This window comes from Phialemonium atrogriseum (genome assembly GCF_030411735.1).
Source record: "Phialemonium atrogriseum strain 8032-3 unplaced genomic scaffold QBC33scaffold_1, whole genome shotgun sequence".
Lineage (NCBI taxonomy): Eukaryota > Fungi > Ascomycota > Sordariomycetes > Cephalothecales > Cephalothecaceae > Phialemonium > Phialemonium atrogriseum.
Window position 1 is genome coordinate 673,939 of NW_026848138.1, and position 14,204 is coordinate 688,142.

General features: G+C 54.6%; 4 protein-coding genes across 4 annotated transcripts; 1 reads left to right on the plus strand and 3 right to left on the minus strand.

Moving 5' to 3' along the window:
• The first annotated feature begins 359 nt into the window (after positions 1–359).
• QBC33DRAFT_582926 (DEAD-domain-containing protein) lies at positions 360–2,594 on the plus strand. Its single transcript, XM_060431364.1, has one exon. The coding sequence runs from the start codon at positions 452–454 to the stop codon at positions 2,345–2,347; it is 1,896 nt and encodes a 631-aa protein (XP_060288538.1). The 5' UTR covers positions 360–451; the 3' UTR covers positions 2,348–2,594.
• Positions 2,472–4,293, minus strand: QBC33DRAFT_520858 (uncharacterized protein). Its single transcript, XM_060426408.1, has 3 exons — positions 3,858–4,293; positions 3,206–3,789; positions 2,472–3,125 (listed from the first exon to the last, which is right to left on the minus strand). The coding sequence occupies exons 1-3, from the start codon at positions 4,039–4,041 to the stop codon at positions 2,832–2,834; spliced, it is 1,062 nt and encodes a 353-aa protein (XP_060288539.1). The 5' UTR covers positions 4,042–4,293; the 3' UTR covers positions 2,472–2,831.
• Positions 4,294–6,420: 2,127 nt separating this feature from the next.
• QBC33DRAFT_574947 (RabGAP/TBC) lies at positions 6,421–9,345 on the minus strand (the record flags this gene model as incomplete). Its single annotated transcript, XM_060430793.1, has 5 exons — positions 6,421–6,483; positions 6,549–7,490; positions 7,561–8,825; positions 8,884–9,169; positions 9,265–9,345. 5 exons carry the CDS (start codon positions 9,343–9,345, stop codon positions 6,421–6,423), a joined length of 2,637 nt encoding a protein of 878 aa, XP_060288540.1.
• A 1,871-nt stretch (positions 9,346–11,216) lies between these two features.
• QBC33DRAFT_553782 (uncharacterized protein) lies at positions 11,217–12,071 on the minus strand (the record flags this gene model as incomplete). Its single annotated transcript, XM_060429442.1, has 2 exons — positions 11,217–11,950; positions 12,005–12,071. 2 exons carry the CDS (start codon positions 12,069–12,071, stop codon positions 11,217–11,219), a joined length of 801 nt encoding a protein of 266 aa, XP_060288541.1.
• Positions 12,072–14,204: the final 2,133 nt, after the last annotated feature.

A 14,204-nucleotide genomic window follows, 5' to 3' on the forward strand; every position in this document is an offset into this window, starting at 1 on the left:
AACAGGGGTCAGGAGCCCGAGGACGCGATCAGGCGGCTGACAGGCAGTGCACCTTCCGGAGATGCCGAGGCTTGTATTTTTGGGGGTCAACTTCCAAAGAAACTGGAGTTCACCAACGAGCCAGAGTCTTGCTACTGAGGCTCGAAACCAACTTGATCTTGAGAGTTTAGTAAGTGTCACCGCTGAAGAACTACAAGAATTGTGGCCCCAAAATACCACCCCTAGGCTTGGTGGCAAACAACCTAATGACTTGAGTATCGACACCTGATCAAGCTGAGAAGATCTCGTGGACCGTGCATGCGCCAATCTTTCGAACGCATGTGGTCTAATATTATCGATAAGCTGATAAGATAACACACCAAAATTTTGGGAGACACACTTGCGATCGAATTCGGTGACCCCTCAAAAGTCCTGGCTCCTGACCTCAGTGCTTGACAAGAAGGGCCGCGACATGATGGCTGAAGAAAAAGTGGCTAGCAAGAAGCTCCCCCGTGCATGGGATGCTCTTACTCCGCCCCTGGCGGAGTGGATTCTGGACGCAGTATCGTCAATGGGCTACACACAGGCCACTCCAGTCCAAAAAGCAACCTTCGATTTCTTCCGCGGGAACAAGGACGTCGTTGTCGAGGCTGTTACTGGAAGCGGGAAGACGGTCGCATATCTTATTCCGGTCATTGAGCGCCTGCTGCGAGCCGATGAATCCGCCAAGCGGAACCATGTCAAAGCAATTATCATCTCCCCGACGCGCGAATTGGCGGCGCAGATATTCAAGGTGCTTCTCGACTTGCTCGCCTTCCACCAGGACTCGGCAGAGTTCCTCCCCTACATACAGAGCGACGATAGGCGTCCAGATACGGCCGGCCGCGTTGTCGTGCCTCAGCTCTGCGTCGGCGGCACCGTCAAGGCTGCAGAGGACCTCCGAGGCTTCCTGCGATTGTCTCCTAACCTCCTGGTTGGGACGCCGGGGCGGTTGGCGGAGCTCCTCTCCTCGCCTCACGTGAAGACACCCTCGACCTTCTTCGAGTGCTTGGTTCTCGACGAAGCCGACAGATTGCTGGACATGGGCTTTCACGACCCCTTATCCCGAATCCTCGGCTTCCTCCCGAAAACGAGAAGGACAGGCCTCTTTTCCGCCAGCGTCAACGACGCCGTCCAGGAGATCATCCGGGTTGGTCTGCTCTATCCCCACAAGATAACGGTCCGGGTCAAGAGTCTGAAGGATGGCGATATCGTCGACAAGAAAACCCCGGCCAGTCTAGAAATCAAGTACCAGGTAACCAAGGCCAGCGAGAAGATCCCCGCCCTGTGCCAGATTCTCGAGAAGCTGGAGCCCAGGCCACAGCGCACGCTCGTCTTCCTCTCGACCTGCTTCGCGGTGAAATACTTCAGCCGCGTGCTCCCGTCCATCCTCCCAAAGGGCTTCTCCCTGATCGCGCTCCACGGCAAGCTCGAGCCGCAGGCCAGGGAGCGTAACTTTGCCCGGTTCCTCAGCTCCACGTCGCCGACCGTCCTGCTGACCACCGACGTGGCGGCCCGCGGCCTGGACATCCCCCAGGTGGACCTCGTCGTCCAGATGGACCCGCACACCAAAAACTTCATCCACCGGTGCGGACGGGCCGGCCGGGCGGGGCGCAAGGGCCTCGCGGTGGTGTTCCTCCACCCCGGCCGGGAGGAGGGCTACGTGCAGTTCCTGGAGGTGCGCCAGACGCCCATGACGCCGCTGACGCGCCCCGCCGTCGCCGTGACGGCCGGCGAGTGCGAGCGCGCGGCGGCCAGCATGCGCGCGCAGGCGCGCGCCGACAGGGACGTCTACCAGATGGCGCAGCGCGCCTTCGTGTCGTGGGTCAGGAGCTTCATCGAGCAGCAGGCCTCGAGCATCTTCCGCACGGCCGACCTGGACTGGGCCGACCTGGCCGAGGGCTACGGCCTGCTCGAGCTGCCCAAGATGCCCGAGCTGCGGGGGCTCGACGTCGACCGCTCCCTGGGGCTGGGCATCGACGCGGAGAAGATCCCGTTCAAGGACAAGACCAGGGAGAGGAAGCGGCAGGCCGAGCTGGCCGAGTGGAAGGCCGCCAAGGCGAGCCGGGCCGCCGACGGCGGGGACGGGACGCCGTCGGGGCGGAAGAAGAACGAGGCCTGGAGCGGGAAGCACGAGAGGGAGGACGTCAAGGTCGCGAGGCGGGAGAAGAAGCGGCGGAAGAGGGAGGCCGAGCTGGTGGGCAAGATGACGGATCAGGAGAAGGAGGAGCGGAGGAAGCTGGAGGAGATGATCGGCGAGGTGAGGAGGAATAACGCGGCCAAGGCACTGCAGGGTGATGATGACGAGTTTGAAGGGTTCGGGGATTAATGGCATGGGCTGGATGCATGTCTCTGATAAACATACCCTTGTTGTAGTAGCGCATCTATGCAAAGCATCAAGAGACAGTTGGTTGTTGCACTGGAACAATTGGGGAGATTCATCGTCTCAGCCATGGCGTAACGAACGGATGTGGTATCATTATCAATAACAACAGAGGTATATGGTATCCCCAGACTTCCTGCCTAATTCCAGTGTTCCATTATCCATCCAGGGGTATCCGTTTGAAAGGCCAACGCAAATTCACGTCGATCCTGGGGGTGTTCGTCCGCAGCGAGGCTTCACACACACAATGAATACAAATTACAGTTAAGGAGACGGCTCCGACCAAGTCGTAGCGCAAAGAAAGGGTGCCGCCAAATCAAGCTCCAGGGGGCTGTTTCTCGCCGGATGCCGACCTAAAGAATGCAAGTCGGCACGACTAGCCTGCTTTTCCCGTTTTCCAATCGAAAAAAAGGCAGCGGGAGAAGAGACATTAGATGTTCTCGACCACGCGCGCGTTCAGAGCCTGTTGGAAACTAGCGTCCGGACCTCCGAAGTCGGCGAAAGAATGGTCGATGGTGGTGTCGCCCTCGTACGCCTTGTTGTTGGCCACGGCTGTGTTGAAGGCCGACCCCGACGACATGGAGTTGCTGGTGCCCGGCAGGAAGATGACCTTGCTGTTGGCGCTCTTGGCCATGGCTTGCATGGCTTCGAGGTAGCGAATCTGCATGGCGGGTGCCGACGACAGAATATCGGCTGCCTGGCGCATCAGCTTGGCGGATTCGACCTGTTGCAGGTTGTTAGCTATTGCGAAAGGAAAAAAGGGGGCGTCATCCCAGAGGCCTGGGTCAGACGGAAGATTCGTACCTCGGCCTTGGCCGCAATGATCTTGCTCTCTCCGATACGCTTGCTCTGGGCAGCCATGGAGAGCGACTCCTGCAGTTCCTGGCTGAAGATGATGTCCTTGATGAGCATGCTCTCGACCTGCACACCCCAGCCGGCGGCGACATCCTCAATGATCTCCCCGATGCTCTGCGCAATCTCCTCCCGGCGCTCGATAACATCTTGCAGGACACGGGCACCCACAACGTGTCGGAGGGTCGTCTGGGTGCGCTCGATGAGGGCCTGGCGCACGTTGGTGATTCCGAAGGCAGCCTTGTGGGGCGCCACGATGTGGTAGTAGATGACGGAGGTCAGGTTTACGGTGACGTTGTCCTTGGTCATGCAGACCTGCTTGGGCACTTCGACGATCTGGATCTTGACGTCGACCTGGATCAGGTGCTCGCTGAGAGGGTTGACCTTGACAAGACCGGGGTCGACGGCCTTGTAGAATTTGCCAAACTTGGTCACCAAGCCGACATTGCCCTGGTTAACGTCCTTGTACGGATTCGGGCAGCAGATGCAGCAGGGGAAGGCACCCATGGTTCCGATAATGGCGCCGAGGCCATTGACTAGAAGTGAGGGAACCGTGTTAGTCCACCAGGAGATGAACAGCGCCGTCGCATCGCGATTGACTTACTCATGCTTCCGTACCAGCCCTTGGGATCAGCATCATTGGTGACAATGGCCGCGTAGCTCTTCTGCAGATCATCTGTTTTCGGAGGCTGGACAGCCATGTTGACCTGAGGGCGGAAGCCAACAGTGCCGGGGCCTGCGACATCATGTTGCTTGCCCTTGGAAGAGCTCGTGTCATTGGTCTCCATTTCGAGTAGATGGTGCGTGGAGGATGGAATGGTGAAAGCTGGGCGGGCGCCGAAGAGGGGATGGGATACGTTCTAAGGTCGAGGATAAAGGAGAACACAGTCAGGCGATGTCGCGAAGTTGATGGTGGGAGAGGGGCGTGATGGAGGGTATTTATTCCCGGTTGGGACGTGTTCTCTGACATCGTGCAGCTAGGGGTGTTTGGAATCCTTGGAGCAGGGGCTCCCAGTGTGTGGGCGGAGCTAGGTGCCTACCTAATTACCTAATTACCTAATAAGGTGTAGTTCGGGCATGTACCGTACTTCGTATAGTCCCAAAAGTGCCACGCAGGTGCCGGCGTCAAGGACCTAAGCAACGAACATTAGCTTCCTCCTCCAATTGCCCAGCCCATCACTGCCTCATCGCCGGCGGTCGTAAATTGGGTTCCTACGAGCCTCACCCGACTTCGCTCCCGCGCTGGGGCAACTTTGGCCTCCCTACCTGCCTACCTGTAGGCATCCATGGATTCCATCTTCTCTAGGCACTTGTACTTGTACCTAGGTACCTACGATGGACATCCATACCACGGATGGCCCACGGACGGATGTGATGCCGGGTCGTTTGCGGGGCAGCCAATCGCTGTCTCCCACCATTTGACCGTTTATTCCCTTGATGGCTGCGGGATCAACGAAAGAATGACGAAACAAACGGCACCTCTTTGCGCCCTTTTCCCGTTTGGGTCAGTCTTAATGACATCAACTGCAGCGATGCTCTTTCCTCACAAATCAATCACAAACGGCACAGTTGAAGATACGCCCCGGTCTGTCTGAGCAGGATTCCTGATTCGCCTGTCCATGTTACGGCCTTGCCAAGTCCATGCCAAGCATTCAAAGCGCGAGCTATCTAGTTGCTCCGCGCGTTGGTCTGGAGTGTGACCTGGCATAGCCTCAGGATTGTAATCCTCTACTCACGTGCCTCTTTCCATGAACGCATGTCGGGGTCGAAGAAGGTTTCTGGAAGGTCATCCAACAACTTTTACATAGCCCCATTGGGATCTTCTCGCCGGCTGCCCAGGATAACTGCTGGGCGGATTGCAGCCATTATCGGCTGTCGGGCTGTCATCTCTCCGCCGCCCTGATATCAGATTTCCGCCCCCAAGAGTTCCGGTCTTGGCGTCGGATATGCGATCTGCCTGGCTCCGTACCTCTAGCTCTCCCATTGTCCAATAACCATGACAGATTTCGGCAGCTTCGAATTGTCACGATGGCTTAATGGGCAGCACTGCCACGACGCCTGCACCAGTCTGACTGGTCAACTGTTGGGCGTTCTTTCAGGCAGAGTAGCGTCTGGTCATTGCCTGTACATACCCAAACTCGAGCCAGAGTATACACACACGCGTCAGTGCCAATAGGATGCAATACAGCAGTATCTGGGAGACCTTTGTTTGTAGAGTAAAAATCACCTTCCTTCCCAAGCTACCGAGAAAGGCTATGCAGGACACGCCACTCATCAGGAGGACCCAGTTCCTGATGGCTTTCGCTTTTGGCAAAAGCCGAAAGTCGCAAGACACACGGTCCGAGACGTCAAACCTTGAGGTGTCGAACGACCGCGGCGCCTTCTCGCATCCCTCCACTTTACAAGCACATTTGGTAGGTTATTGCCCGTCATCTGCACGGGGCGACTTGCCGGCTGCTGAATAAAAGCCTCATTGACAGAAAACAGGCCGCCATACCGATGTTGTGTCCTTACTCAGACCTCCATCTAAAGTAGTAGAGTGACCTCGCCCGAGGTGGCTCAAAACCCGCCCCCAACGCCGGAACCGCAGAGGCCCAGGTCAATAAAGACCGAAGGCAGTGCAGGGCGAGAAGCCACGCCGATCCAGACAGTCGAGTCGAGATCGCTTACATTCTCCTGGAGTCACGAACCCATACAACTTTCTCTCTAAATGCCTCACTTCCTAGCTAGGAAATCCCTCTGAAATCTCCAATAGGCCGCAGCCTGCCCATACGATCCGTTGTTGAAATGCCGTCACCGGGCGACGTAAGTATACAAAAAACGGGGGAGGCACATTTGGAATTGTTTAAATTGTACAGACACAGACAATCCTTTTAACGTGCTAGCGCCTGAGCCGAACCCTGTTTTGATATCTTCATTCATTAAACACCACGAACTCATGCCCGGGATGGAACGGGCATGGCATTACTCCGCCCCTGTTGCTCTCAACTAACGCCGGCCAATGTCTTGGTGATGGGGGCCAAAAAAAGGGGGGGGGGGGTAAAAGAGAAAGAGAGAAAAGAAACAATTGCCACAATGCGAAGATGGTCAGACAGGGTGGGCATATGACACAACAGAATATACATATATTCTTTCTTGGAACGGAGGAGGGAACATGGCCCGGCGAATCAATCAAATTGTCGCTTGAGGTCAGTCCACCTCCGCGTGAGCGTCTCGTGCTGGGAGTTGATCTACGCAACGTTTGTTAGCGATTCATTCTCGAGCAAACCTCCCCCGGGTATTTCCGAGAGCTTACCTCTGCATAACGCATCTTGGTCTGGACCAACTCCTCTTCCAGCTCCGAGAGCTCCTTCTCCAGCTTCTGATTCTCCTCGTGTACTCTCTCATTCCGCTTCATGAGGTCATCCCTCTCCAGTTTCCACGTCTCCTCGATCTCCATCGGCTGTTTTTCGATGACGATTTTGAGCTCACGCACCTGGCCCTTGAGGCTCTCGTTCTCGTCCGTGAGCTCCTCGTTCTGCACCTTGGTGTGCACGAGTTCGGTGGCTAGGGCTGCCTGCTCACGATCCACAGCCTCGATGCGCTCCTCGAGCCGCCGGACCTTGATGGCAAAGCCGGTATTTGCAGACCTGAGCTCTTGGATCTCGGCCTCCCGCTCCTTCTCTACCCTTGTCTTCTCCTCCCATTCTACCGTGTAGGATTTCAGGAGCTCCGGGGTGATCTTCACCTCGCAGGCATCGCGCACTAGTTGATCGGCGCGATAGACCTCCTTGTCGATGCTAGATGAGCTGCTGCCGAAAAACCCATTCTCCAGGATCGAGTTCGACGAGGGCGATGCATCGATGTACACGTCGAAAAGGCGGTCCTTCAGGAAGGTGCTGAGTTGAGCCATGTCCGACATGGTGAGAAGGGCAGCCGCGTTCTTTTGCATGAGCACGATGCCGAACCGGAGAATCGCCGATAGACCCTCGGAGAAGATTAGGTCGTAGATGCGGAGTACAAGCTGAAGCGGGAAGCGGTAGGCGAAGAGTGTCAGGAACCACTGAGTGGCATACAGGTGAGGAGAAATGCCTCGCCGGTGGAGATGGCAGTATAATGCGGGTTCCAAGTCTTCCAATAGCCGCTCAAATAGGTAGAGGTGCTTGTGGAGGCCGGGCATGTCCTGGATAAAGAGGTCACGCAGCTGATACTGGTTCATCAACCTGACCAGGAGACAGAAAGCTTCCTCCTCGGGCATCTAAGAAACAGGGGTCAGCCATTGAGAATCATGTAGAAGCCACAAAGCCAGGCCCCCAAGGGCAACCTACGTTGAACAGGATGGGCATGACGAGGAAGTTCATCCCTTGTGCATATCCAACCCCCTCATCAAACAGAGCATAGGCCTTGCAGACACCGAACAAGCCGTCTTGCAGCCCTTGTGCCGCTGCAAACTTGGAGTAGCTGGTCCGGGCGCCGAGATCTCTCCGAATGACCTTCTCCAGCTTCTGCAGCATTGCAGCATCCTCTTTATCTTTCTGCTTCCGCTCCACTGCTGCTGTAGTATGCAACCTCAGGGCGGCCTCTGAGTCCCTCTCGGTGGGAGAGGGAGTTCCACTGCCATTAATTGCACCGGCCTGGTCCGAGTGGACTGAGGATGCCGACGACATGGGCTCCCTCTGGATGCTGAGGTTGCCATTGCTGGTTGTGCTCGCCGTGCCATTGCTATTCCGCTTCCTTTCCTTGTCTGTGCCTCTAGCAACTAACTCTCGGTATACCACTTCCAACTCCTCGTTCTTGCTCTGGGCCAGCACCTGCCAGATAACCCCACGTATGGCATTGGGGATGCCAGTTGCTATGGCCTTGTTCAACTCCTCGGCACTCGTACGTGCCACGGCAGCAGGGCCCTCGTAGACAACCGACTGCCAGAGGTCCCAGTCCACAGGCACATCGGCCATAGCAGATGGCCCGGCAGTGAAGCCCGAGGCTGTCCCTGGCGCCAGGTTAGGATTGGGGCTGGGAGGGACGGGTGATGAGGGGGGTTGAATAGCCAGGCCCCCTTCCCTTTCGTCGTTTCCACTGGAGCTGCTCGAGGGGATGCCAAGGCCAACTGTTCCCGTCCTGCTTATCAAACTGCCGATGGTGCTGCCGGTCTTGTCGTCTTCGGGGTTCGGCATGGCGAGGCCTGCTTCCTCCCTCATCCGCAGCAACTTGAATCGATCTTTCAGGCTGTTTCTCATCCCATTTATGCCAGCATCCCCGTCTCTCTCCTCTTCCAGTTTGCTGAGCATCATCTCGGGATTACTAGTCAGAGTTGCGATCGAGCTTGCCGTATTCCTCCTCGGAGATATGGCTGCTGGTGGAGAGACTGCAGTCGGGTCCTTGGTGGAATTCCTCGACAACCACGAGAATGCACTGGTGAGCTTTCTTGTTGGAGGCGGTGGTGCTGCAGCGAGTACGGGTGGGGAGGCAACTTGGCTTCTAGGGAGTTGTTCGTTTGTGGCTGGGGGGGACCATGGCATCGACGGCAGGGCGTTGGTGATGCTGCTCAAGGAAATCGTTCTCGACGCCTCTTTTTCCAAGGGACTCTTGTCCTCTGCAAGACCAGTTAGCAGTTTTCGCTACGTTGGCTGTTTGATAGTCTGTAGACCTGCCTTTTTGAGCAGCGGCCGAGTCGTCGTCCAGGCTGACATTATCTAGAGATACAGCCGACGTGGCAGATAAACGCTGCGTGGACTTATTCTTTTCCTCTTGCTCCTGCTCTCCTCTGTCTGGGTTTCCCTCCTCCACAACAGGCTTTGGAGACTCATCCTCCACGTCAGACTCTGCTCTCACATTTGCCTGTTCTGCTCTCTGGTTTGCTTTTTGCTGGGGAGTGGACGGTTTTCGTTTAGTCAGGGAGCGAATCGAGCCCGTGTCAACAGCATCTTCGAAGGCCTCCTGTGAAATCGGTGATGCGGTTAGCAAGCAGTTAGTAGTAGGTGAAGAGTGGGATGCATCTTCTCTCCGAGAAAAAGGCGGGAGTTGTGACTTACTGTTTCCTTCTCGGAATCGTCTGGCGAGGACATTCTCTGCTCCTTTGCCTCTGGACTGAGAGAGCCCTCGTGTTCCGGCATTGTTTTGTCGATAGGAGCGGCACAATTCTGCTATTTTGGTGGAGGAGCAGCCGTGGAGAGAAAGCTGTCCACTGCTGCGGCTGCTACTGCTGATTACTGGCGCGACAAGGCCATGGAGACTGAGAAAGGCCGATGTTGATTGGAGGGTGAGTGTCGAGGTTTGGAGTGAACAGGTTTGGTGCAGAGGCAGAGAAGGTGGAGACAAAAGAATGAATAAGGGCAAATGAATCCCGTCAGTCAAGTATCGCGTCGGGGTTGTAGTTTGTCCTTGTTGTTTGTCCCTCCCTTTCTCCTTTCTTTGATTCCGACCGGGGAAGGACCTCGAAATTTGGCGATGCACTAAATGCACCCGTTTCCACTCTGCAGGAGGTACAGATTACCTACCTCAGTACTGTACAGTAGATTGCGGCGCCGTGGCGGGCGATGAACAGAGCAGGGGTAGGTTGTCGCACCAAGAAATTAGTCAATTTTTGGCATTTGTTTCAAGACTCCTTTTCGCGTTCCTCCATTTCAACTACCTACCTAGGTACCTGACTACTAGATACCATGGAACTCTACAGGTGTTGTTTTCTCATCTCAATCCTTCTATGTTCCACAACAGCACAAGCTCGGGGAATACAATGGATGCTCTTCACATAACCGCTGAGCTACGAATCTTCACAGGCCAATGTCCTAATATTTGGACCTCCCATTTATGCGCTATGTATTCCGTACTGGACGGAGTACGTTCGTTGCCCAACAGTTGACTCAATTATGACGCCCCTGGACAACATCAGCCACCAAAAAAAGCAACAACGGGGGTGCAGGTGGTCTTCTGGCATAGATCCTCGCCAGGTTGGGACTTGCAAGTACTCCCCCTATTTTCCGAGATCCATACATTTTGTCTACCGCCAGGGGGCACGTGTATGTAACTGGCAAGTACTGCGCTACGAATAGGTACCAAGAACCTCCCCCACAGTAATCCTCCCCCTAGCTTCCCGGCTGCGGGTCATTCCAACAGGTGGCAGCTTCTCGATGACGATCGTCCAAATGTCATCTGTTTCGGCAACACATTTATTTCGACGATCTCAAACTCCGCGCATATGCGTGGAAACTGCAGCTTCTCTCCCTGTCCCTGTATCGCCTGCAACCCCCTGCCGAAAATTGACTCCGACACGGAGCCGCAAGGCTAAATCGTCCTCGAATGAAATGAACATCATGCACTGGCCCGCTGGTTCCGCTTCTGTTAGCAAATCAGCCCTACTATGCTCCCTTCGCTGCGCTATACATGCGCAATTAGTAACACCACAGTTCGTTGTCCCACGGGCAAGTAGGTCTCTCTTTTCTCAATTCGGCCATCTAACTGTAGATGACGGCCAGCTGCAGACTCTGGCCTATCTATGAGCAATGGGCATTTATCTACCATCAGCGTATCTCCATGTCTGTGACTTGGCACCTGGTATGCCATGCTTCGCTGTTTTCCATCCGTGATCCAATCAATTAGGACCCAGTCGGGTCATTATGGTCTTTCCTAGGAATCTATCCGATCTCATCTTCCCTTGCGCATCAGACCAAGGCGTCTGTCGCATCGAGGATTGGGGCCAGGAGGGTCGTATCTTCGTGTGAAATGCCACGTGAGCTTCACGGAAACCATTTCTACCTGTCTTGCATAGCCGCTGCAACTTCGAGAAGCCCCTCCTTGCAAGAACATCGAAGAAGCCTTGAAGTCGAAGAAGCGGTCGTCCATGTGACGAGTCTCGAAGTTTGCCCCATGATATGCCGCGCCTGTTGCCTCCTTTTTCGATATCTCTCGCCCTCCCGCTTTCAATCCTTCGCTCCCGTTCTGGTCTGGAAACCTCGTTGATCTAGCCATGTCGGCCAGCGAAAACAACCTAGTCGTCGAGGTTGAACTGTTTTTTCATCTCTGCAATGAGCTCCCGGATCTGGGCGGGGGCATGGCCAAGGGGGATCTCCTGGTCAGGGGTTATGATAACCTTCTCCTGCTGCCGCTCATGTGCATGTAGATCCCAACGGTCGCCCACCGTCTGTCGCATCTTCCAAGGGATTTCCCGGCCCTGGACTTGAGTGTTTCCGAACTGGCTCACTGCGCGCTCGTCCAGGTCGTTTCGGCGTGGGCCTGGGAGAGCGCGGAGGGCCCCCTTGCTGGTGCGGTTGTCGCCCTCCTCGGCATACTCCTGGGCGGTGGGCCAGTCCACCTGCTCGTTGACCGGGACTGTGGGAGAAGTCCAGATGTTGTTAAACGAACTAGGCATGGCCAATATGGTAGACCGTCCGTCCATGGGTGGGCCGCGGCGGCCCAAGAGCTTCAGGGGCCAGGAGGGGCCGGATGCTCCGGCGGGGTTGGGGGCGGTGGAGGCGCCGCAGTTGTTGAGCATGACATGGTCCTCCTCCAACTGATTTGCCTTTCTAGCTAGGCTTTTGGCCTGGGCCAGGCGGAGGTCTGCCATGAGGCCGGCGAACTCCGCCTCGGTTTTTGGCAGGGCGAAAGAATCGGAACACTCTAGGTGGTGCGCATCGGACTGGAACTTCTTGAAATCCAAGCGGAGGCGTTCCTTGGCCGAACGCCAAGCAAGGGAGCTGCCATAATGCGAGATCGGAAGCTGGTCTTCGGATAGAGCGTCAGTGACAGGCTGAGAGGACTAAGCAGGCGTAAACCTACTGGCAGACGACGTGGCCTCTAGGCCATTGCCATCAGTTGCAATACCGGCTTGGGTTTTATTCTCCATCGCTCGGCCAGGAGTAGCAAGGCGAGCCTGATATCCAAGAGTGGACAAGGCGGCGTGTGTCCCGTTTCGAAATCTAAAATATCCTCGGCCAAAAGCACGGCGTGGCCCCCTTGGAGGGTTGAAAAGCAACGGCGATGTTGTGAACGTTTGTTCTCTCAAGATTGGCAGAGGTGGAAGTTCGGCAAGGTATTGGCGGCGGCCTTGCTGGTTTTTGCGCCTCGGTTCGTTGGTGGCCGGGAAGTACATGCCTAGAGACATGGATCGAATCGACATGTTGTTCCTCGTTATTGTTAACTTGCTCATCAGCTATGGTGTCATTTCCAGTTCAGAATGTACCATGTGAACGTCGGCTGATAGCAAAGTAAAGAACTCTCAGTGAAGGAATTTGCAACTGCTCTTTCACAGCCAAAAGGCTGTCTTCCACCAGGCAAAGCAAGGTGGTTTTGCAACTGTCCTTGTCTACTTGTCTAATGAAAGACTTGTTAGTTTCGTGGATCTTGTAGCTTCGTAGGTCTTAGTTTTATTGACCTTACCTGTAGGGTCTGGTGAGTCGTAGGTTTCGTGGTCTTGGATTTTGTGAGTCTCGAGTTTCGTAAGTGCAAGTTGAGTGAGCCTTGAGTTTCGTCAACCTCCTCAGCTTCGTCAGACTTTCAAGTTTCAAGTTTCGTCAATCTTGCCACTCTTTCTAGTCTGACAGACCTGAGCTGAGTCTCGTAAATAAAATTGAGCAAGGCGTATTGTGAATCTGTAAATAGTAGGTGTCATGGGATGAAGAGCGCCAAATAACATTGAGGATATGGAAAGATTTTTGTGTACTTGGAGGGAAACCGCAAGTCCTGGAAGAGACCGAGGTAGTTGCTGAAAACGTATATCGTTGACTTCAAGACAAAGCCGCAACTGCGCTTGTTAAACTCGACGCCGACATTAGTCTTCCACGGTGTGGGACATCGACGTGCATATCATGAGGGTTTTTGATACTGCAGATTGTTACATTGTAATAATTGTGTCTCTTTTTTTGTAGCTTTATTCATGCTTAATGGAAGATCAAAGCGTCACAGTATGATAATATATGCTTCTTTTAGATTCCGGTGCTAGTGCTTTCCTCCTTCCTTAACTCCCGAGTGTTGAGAGTTGCAGGGAATTGAGTGGAATGTGCTTACCTCTTCCTTTCGCTCTGGACCTCAGTTACTGACATGTCGGGTTTGGACTGGTTCAAGGTCTTGTCCTCAGGGGTTCTGGCCAAGTGGGTTGATTTACATCACAACAATACGTCCCATCCTCCTCCCTGAACCTAAGAGACTCCGACAACTGGTGTGTTTAACTTATATTGGAACTATGAGCTTGTCCTCGTCGAAACTACCTCTCTCACTCATCTCCTCGAAACTATGAGTTCTTGTAAAGCCTAAGCAGGTGCTAGGTATGCCAAATGTGCTATGCTCATCTCTAATCATATCTGAGTAGCTGCATCAAATTGTCCTATTTTCCTGTGTCACTATTTATCTCAAAGAACTTGAGACTCCTCCGAATCGAATAGAGCTGGGGTGACAGGCTATCCTCGCTAGCCAGACAAACGAAACTGGGTGCCCATCTTACCTGCTAGGCAGAGATAATTCGAAGGTCACTTTTATTGGCATATATTCCGCCTTCCGCCTTCCGGCGGCCCTATAGGCGGCCCGAGTACGCGGGCCCAGAAATGTTCCCCTGCCGCCGGGATCCTAGACTGGGACAGGGAGAATTTGGAGGCCTGGGGCATCTTGTAACGAACGATCACCATGTCCATATACGCTGGACAGGCTATGTAAGGGTAGGTTGTCAAGGCATAGGACCATACAGCCTCAGCTTGAGGCTCGCCTTCCTTTTAACCCAGCACCACTTTCTCAACCTTCCCCCAGGTGGGGATCTTATCTCCTGATGCAATGAAAGACTAACAAAAACATACTCAATGTCATGACCCAGAGTTGGTGATAATAATAAGTCTAAAAATGTATCAAGCGTCTCATCCATCCGAGGATATAGACGACTCATCTCCCCTGGTGCATCCCGCTGAAGATGGCATGGTCGGATTCAAGAGTGGGAGGGGCTGCATAACTACGCAGGGGCGTCTACCTTGCATGCCCCATGCTTCGAAGTCGT